Source organism: Gossypium raimondii, chromosome 3 (assembly GCF_025698545.1).
Source record: "Gossypium raimondii isolate GPD5lz chromosome 3, ASM2569854v1, whole genome shotgun sequence".
Classification (NCBI taxonomy): Eukaryota; Viridiplantae; Streptophyta; class Magnoliopsida; order Malvales; family Malvaceae; genus Gossypium; species Gossypium raimondii.
This window is the reverse complement of record NC_068567.1, coordinates 6491209-6499413: the sequence shown is the minus strand read 5'-3', so window position 1 is coordinate 6499413 and position 8205 is coordinate 6491209. Positions and strand designations below refer to the sequence as shown.

Here is an 8205-nt window from a genome sequence, read left to right as displayed (position 1 = left end):
AAAAATTAAGTAATAATTGGATGGTGACAATTTTTGTTTTCGAGGATTCAAAGCATCATGTCCTAACTTACAGGGCATGATCATTTCTTCTCGATTAACTTGAAATAAGGCCTTTTCATAAAATTTAATTTAGTTAAGCTATATTTTAATTAAAAAATCATACAAAGAGGGTCGTATTTTAATTTCTCTTCGAGTTTTCAACTTCCGTCATCGAAGGATCAAGTAAACAACTAGGTACCAATTTTGGGCGTTATGAGGGTGCTAATCCTTCCTCATGTGTAATCGACTCACAAACCCATTTCCAGGGTTTGTAGACCAAAAATTATCGTTTTAGTAAATTTAACCTTTTATTAAAATGATCGAATTTCAAGGTGATCCGATCACACCTAAATAAATAAGATTGGTGGCGACTTCATTTTCATTTTGAAAAATAAAAATCGATTTCCAAAAAGGTTTCGACAAGTTTTGTATGGATTTTGAGTAAAATCAATTAATGGTTATTTTTATTCGATTACAAGGAATTTAAAATTCGCCTTCGGGGAGATTGATTGACCAATTTTCTTTGGGTTAGTCATGTGGCGCATTTGGAAGAACATGAATTTTCTTATTTTTCAGGTGATGTCATGGAGTGTAGAAGAGATCATCAAAGGTTCGTATAGTTGGGCAAAATAATATGTGTCCCTCCCCAAGGTACACTCTAATGTGAGACAAAACAGAATGTAGAGCTTAATTGGACAGTAGATGGGTGCGACTAAGAACTATGGTTCAATTAAAATAGGTACAGGTTATGCTGCTGCAGAGGGGATCTTAAGAGACAAACACGGGGAGTAGATTATTGGCTTTTGTCGACAGTTGGGGAAATGCTCAATATTTGATGCTGAATTATAGGGAATTTTGGATGGTCTATCACTGGTGCAGGAAGAGCAAGGCAATGAAGCTATTGAAGCTATCCAAGTTTTAGAATCAACACCCTCTAATCGACGTTAATTAGGCGCATTCACAACCTCCTGAAGAATGTAGGAAACTGGGCACTTGAATTTGAATACATCCCTAGAGAAGAAAACGTAGAAGCAGATCAAATGGCTAAAATAACTTTTAATAGGGGGAAGGGCTACAATTGTTTACAGATAATCTCCTTGTTTTAGTTTAATTAGTTGTATCTTCTCATTTTTCACCAAAAAAAAAATTAGAAGAGAGTTTGATGGTAACATTCTTTTTCTTTTTCCTTTTCGTATTGAGTGAGAGTTGCAAAGTAGACGGTCCCAAATGACACAAGCATTCCCAATTCCGTTTCTATGGTGATCTTGAGTTATTGGAAGTTCTTTTACCATACGGATTTTACAAAATCAGGGGAGGTTAAAAAGTTGTTTTGCATATTGTCCTAATCTTAAGAATGGTAGACTATCAATATATTATTATGTTTGTTTTGCGATCCATAACAAAATATCTAAAACGTCTCGAATATGAATCTCTACCATCCCCTAACTTTCATTCTTATTCGCAAACCAAAACTACCCATCACGTCTCTCTCATATCACCATCTCCCCACACAATATTCGTTGGCAGGCATTGGCTAGGAAGGTATGAAACCCTATCTTTGACAAAGGGGAAGAAAGAAAGAAAAACAAAAAAGAAAAGGGTTGGTTGAAATATTGCATTTTGTCGACACCATCACTAGGAGTTGGTGTAATAATTGTGGATGAAGATTGATTCCTTTGAAGCTCATTTGGTGTAACTAGAATATATAGCACATGCATGGTTTCATCTAAGTGTGACAAGCCACTGTTTTCCTTATAGTTTAGTGATTGAAGTTTGGTTTAAGCTTCTTCAAAGCTTGCTTTTTCTATAAGCACTAATGGAAGATGCTAGGTTCAACAAACATTAGCGAAAATATCCGAGGGCAAAAGCAATTATTAATCAAATGGGTGTTCATTCATTAAAGAAAATATCTATTTGGTATAGTCTGTAAAAGTGTTTGACAATTAATGGAGAGGCTTTCTTTTAGTCAATTGTTGGATAAAACATGTTACAAGTCCCTGCATTTTTAGTACATTTGAAATTTAGTCTTGCTACTTTTGAGAGTTTGAAATTTGAGTCCAATTGTTAACACCGTTAATTTTTTTTGTTAAACTTGTTGGTATGACATTTTGAAATAACAAAAATATTAACTTAGTAGCCATGTAAGTAAAAAAAAAAAACATTGTAATGAACTTGGATTTAATAACAAAATTTAACAGTATTGACAATTGGACTTGTATTTTTTAATCTGAAAAGTAGAGGGACTAAATTCCTTGAAATAAAAGTATGGGGACTAAATTTCGAATGTACTAAAAGTGTAGGGACTTAAAGCACATTTTAACCTTAATTCCTTTTGTTAGTTTAATTTGGAAAAGGTCTTTTTGTAATTTTAATTGACTCAACTCAAAATTAAATATAAAATTATATACTAATTTAAAAATATTTTTTAATATCTAATGCAGGGGCGTAGCCAGGGGGCTGGCAGCGGCCCGACCCCCTAAAATGAAAAAATTTTCATTTAGGTTCCTTTAAAATTTATAAAAATTTAAATTAGTAAAGGTAAAATTGTACTTTGGCCCCCCTAAGAATGAAAAAAATTTGATTTAATCCTTTAAAAATTATAAATATATAAATATTAAAATAGTGAAATTATATTTTTACGATAGTAAAAATATATAATGAAATTTCGCTCCCCCTAAAATATTTTCTAACTTCGACCCTGATCTAATAAATGATAATTCAGTACGGGATCTTTCGTTGCTCCCACTTATCGACAGGAGACCTGATTCAAGTAAGGGAGAACCGTTTTCTCCTTCAAAGAGTTTTAGGTTTTACTTATCTTTTGGGTCCTTGTCTTGTATGGGATTATGTTCCCTTATTGCTTTCTCTATTGTTTGCAGTTGGGTTGTGGCCTTATTTCTACCATACGTTTGTTTTCGTTTGCTTGTAATCCCTTTTTCCCTATATGGAATGAAATGATCATTTGATTAGAAAAAAATGATAATTCAGCATGAATAAATTCTATGGAGACAAATTTATTTTAATAAAAATTCCCCTCTTATAGAAGTCATTATTTGCATAGCAGACATTATCGTTGTTGAAGAGCAAGAGTGCATAGTGTTGCATAATGCCTTCGTTGTTGTGCCATTTGTCACTTTTCAATATGACGACGCTTAGAGAAGACAATACCTTTACATTATCGGTATAATATACCCAAACAACATATAGCTAGATTGATGAAAGGAGGAAGAAGAAGAAGGAGGAAGAAATACGGAAATAATGATATAGAAAGGAGGTATAGGGTAGTTTGTAGTAGCTTTAATAGACAAGGAGCGTGCTCCAATTGCAAACGTGGAAGGTTTAAGCTCCTTTTATTAGTTTTTGGATGTTACGATGGATACTTGGAAGACCACATGCGCCCAAAAATTGGGCCTTTTAAGTTGCTTCCAGTACAAACTATTTACCATTTTAAAACTTCCCAATGCTCATTCTTGATGTCGACATTTGAAAACATGACCTTATACCAACAATATATATTTGGAAAATAAATTTACAAAACTCCTTTATTAAAGCAATAAAACTCGAATTTCGTTTCGATTCATAAAATGGTGAGGACCGGGGTTAAGAGTGACAGCCACCAAAATTTCAATATTCTCAACGTGAGGGATAGATTTTGGGGGTAAGTTTAACAGTCCCTGTTTGAATTTTGCCGATGGAATGTGGGTATGTTTCCATTTTCTAGGGAAAATGACAAGTGTTGTAGTGGGTTTGGGAATATGCTTGGAGGTAATATCGCACGGTTAAAATAAGGTTTCAGTGCCTAATGTATTTGTGTTTTTTCCCCAATCTCCTATATATAGAGTGTCTATAATTGCAGTATAGGAAAGTATGCACTTTTGTTTATTACCTTTTCAAACACAGCCAATTGGTATACACACACTCAACCATCATCAAGGGAATAGAGGGGGTTCTTGGCCCCTTGGTTAGATGAAAAACTGTTTATTTTTAGCTCTTTTAGCTAAGTGGAAATATTGCATTTTTAGCCCTTATTTGAAACTAATAGTTCAACTTAATCCCTCTCAAATTTTATAGTTTTATCCCCGTCCCCTCACAGCTTTGCCCCTGTCAATTACATATATTATATGGGTTAATTCCACCAAGCATATCTAAATTATACCTTATATTCTAAATTGGTGAGTCATCGAAGCATCAAAATTGTATCAATCAAGTCTTTCTGTCAACCTAGATATTGAATGAGACGTTATACAAGTGCGTATTTAGAACACGTAAATCAAATTGTAAACACGTACATCTATTTTATGAATAACTTGAATATCACATGTTAAAAAAAGCAAATAATGTCAATAAATTTTGGAAGATTATTTCTTTGGTTTTTTTAATACATCATATCTAAATTTTTTTAATACATATTTATAATTTGATCAATATATTTTAAATATGTTCTGCATTAGATTTGAGATTTTATTTAATACATATATTACTAGCTAAGCTAAAAAAAAATTTAATTGATACGATATAAATATTTTAAAGACTCAATTAAAAGATTGAAGTTTAGATGACAATTTAGAACTGGGATCATATTTTGAGGACGTGTGGAGTCAATTGTGTACATAAAATGTACAGTATGCCCCACTGCATGCCTCCCCACGACCCTTATAAAACCCTCAATTCCCACACATTTCCCCCAATCACGTTCTACTTTTCAACCTCACTTAATCACTGTTTGTTTGATTCACGGTAAATTTTGGCTGCCATATTGGTTAACACACTCGGGAAAACACCAATCAAAATATGGTTGAAGCAGAGGGATCTCATCAAAAGTACCCGACACTGCCACAGGTAAAAAGTCTTTTTGACACTCACCATTCTTACACACTCCTCATTTCTATGTCTGACTTTGATTTGTTTCTATGTCCATTAGGTGATGGAAGAGGTAAAGAGAATAACTGATATTGGCTTCCCAGTATTAGCAATGAGCTTGGTGGGTTATTTGAAGAACATGGTCTTAGTGGTGTGCATGGGCAGACTAGGTAGCTTAGAGCTTGCTGGTGGGGCACTGGCTATTGGGTTCACAAATATCAGTGGCTACTCGGTCTTATCTGGTCTAGCCACTGGCATGGAATCCCTTTGTGGCCAAGCTTTTGGTTCAAGGAACTTGTTAGTGGCATCTCTGACTTTGCAAAGAACAATTGTTATGTTACTATTTGCTTCAATACCTATTGGCTTGATATGGTTTAACCTTGAGCCTATCATGCTTAGCCTCAATCAAGACCCTGAAATAACCAAAGTTGCCAGCCTTTATTGCCAGTTTGCGATACCGGACCTTATAGCCAACAGCCTTCTTCACCCTTTACGTATTTACTTGCGGAGTAAAGGAACAAGTTGGCCTTTAATGTGGTCTGCTTTTGTTTCGACCGTTTTTCATCTCCCAATCACGATCGGTTTAACCTTCGGTTTACGATTAGGTGTCCCTGGGATTGCCATTTCCACCTTCATCACCAATTTCAACACTCTTTTCTTCCTACTTTGTTGCATGTTCTATACTCGAACCACTTTGGTGGACCCGGAGGATTCGATACAAACACCATTGTCTCCACCTCCGTTACCGTCTCTATCTTCAACAGCTCTAATGGGCCAGAAGGAATGGGGAGTTCTACTTCGATTGGCAATACCGAGCTGCATTGCTGTTTGCTTAGAGTGGTGGTGGTACGAATTCATGACGATCCTGGCCGGGAACTTATCCGAACCCCGAGTGGCTCTCGCAACATCGGCTATCGTGATACAAACAACTTCTCTGATGTACACATTGCCAACGGCACTCAGTGCATCAGCCTCGACCCGAGTCGGCAACGAGCTAGGAGCAGGGAGGCCAACCAGGGCAAAATTGGCTGCTATAGTAGCCATAGGCCTATCCTTAGTGACCTCATTTTTTGGACTAATAGGGACCATAGTGGGAAGACAAGCATGGGGAAGAGTTTTCACAAAGGATAATGAGGTTATTGAGCTAACCATGATTGTATTACCCATTATTGGACTATGTGAGCTAGCCAATTGTCCACAAACCACAAGTTGTGGGATCCTAAGAGGGAGTGCTAGGCCAGGGATTGGTGCAACCATAAATTTTTACTCCTTTTACATGGTGGGTGCACCATTGGCTATAGTACTAGGCTTTGTATGGGGAGTAGGGTTCGTGGGGCTCTGTTATGGGCTATTAGCAGCTCAGGTTGCATGTGTGGTCTCCATGTTAACAGTGATTTTCAAGACAGATTGGGAGAAAGAATCATTGAAGGCAAATGACTTGGTGGGCAGCAAAAGTGACCATTTTGCACATGGAGACCAAACCCTAACCATCAAAAGTGAAGAAGGGGTTGTTCCATTTCTCAAAGATTTGGATTCTCAAAAATGAGCAAAAATGTTATATTTAAAAGAAAAAAAACATTAAAATACGTCCATTTAATAGGACAAATTCAAACTACACTTTTTGCCTTCACTACATATGTACCCTGTTTGTTTTGTCTTTTTTCTTATTGTCCCCACTAATCTTTGTCCATGAATTTTACACCAATTAGCTTTGTAAATCACTTTATTTATTTATTTTAATAACATTCATTACATCTATAATCATATAAATATGACATATATATATATATATCCAAACCACCTAACTAGCTGGAAGGGAATTCCCCTGTCTTGTCTGACACACATATATATATATCAGCAAGAAGAACTTAGACATCAATATTTACACTACTTTTGATCTGCAAATTATGTAAATTAATTAAATTATAGTATGAATGGTCCAATGGAAAATTAAGGAAGAATATAATGATACCTAAACAAACAAAAATTAGCCCCCCCAAAAAAAATCAGAGTTTAATTTAGTTCATTCAAACAAAAATACAGATTCCATACACATTGATTGAAGCATACTTAGGGACATTGAGGATAGGGGCCTCACCTCCCAAATTATTTTTTCCTATTTTTAAATTTAAACATAGATTGACTGACTACCTCATTCTACTATATTGCTTAAATCCAATTGGAACCTAACTCAGCTGCAAGATTTAAATAGCTTAGGTTTTAGGTTTAAAAAAGAGTAGAAAAAAGCTCAAGTTTCAACCATTCTCGATTAACTAGAAAACATTTTTCAATTGAAAGCAATAACGCTAAGCTTCACAAGTATTTGTTGTTGGGGTTAATACATGATAGTGGTGGGTAACATACTGGTACCAGTCGTATCGGTTGATTCTAAATCAATACCAAGTGGTTTATATTTCGTTCTGTCAAAATTTCGATACATTTCGGCTATTTCAATGTGTTTCATCCCGTCTTCATCAATATCGACTTGTACCGGTCTATACTGGTTGGTACAAAATTTTGATATTTTAAATTAATTTTTAATTTTTTTTCTTAACCATTTTAATTTTTCTACCATTATAATTAAAATTTAAAACTATTAAATTAAATTATTGAACCTAATTAATAATTTTAAAACTTATATTTACGTATAAATATATTTATATGGATGTAATTGAAATATATTTGCATGTACATATAATTTATCAACAAACTAAATATGAGACTATAAATATATATATGTGTGTGTATAAAAAATATTTTAAAAAACTGATAATCTTAAAATGGTTCATCAAAATATGCCAGTATCGGTACGTACCAGTATGAAGACAAAGACGGTACACTCACTGGTGCGGTACTGACTGCTTTTAGTTAATATGCAGTTTGCCCCTGAACTTATTCAAAAGTATCTAGTTAGCACATTAATTGTTTTTTTGATATAGGTTGGTAGGTTCACACACTGGCGTGGCATTGATAGCCAATCTAGTGATGACATATGGCAGCCTCTCGTATGTCACATGGAGAGAAATTTTAAAACTTTAAAAATATATAAGTTAATAAAAGATTATATTTTTTTTCACATCAAGAATAAATTTGGATAGTTGTCCGGATATATACGAAATTAGACAACCATATGTCTAGAGTCATTCTAGATTTGTTTTTTGATAAGTTTGTATGTTTTTATTTATTTATAAAATATCAAGTTATTTATATTAATTTGAAATTAAAATATATAAAATATATAAATAATAGAAAAATATAAAAAATAGATGAAGAATGAACTTAGATAAATAATTGTCTAGATTCAAA

General features: G+C 34.1%; 1 protein-coding gene across 1 annotated transcript; it reads left to right on the top strand.

Moving 5' to 3' along the window:
• Positions 1–4632: 4632 nt before the first annotated feature.
• LOC105796846 (protein DETOXIFICATION 55) lies at positions 4633–6529 on the top strand. The gene is made up of 2 exons (XM_012626675.2): positions 4633–4878; positions 4961–6529. The coding sequence occupies exons 1-2, from the start codon at positions 4831–4833 to the stop codon at positions 6443–6445; spliced, it is 1533 nt and encodes a 510-aa protein (XP_012482129.2). The 5' UTR covers positions 4633–4830; the 3' UTR covers positions 6446–6529.
• Positions 6530–8205: the final 1676 nt, after the last annotated feature.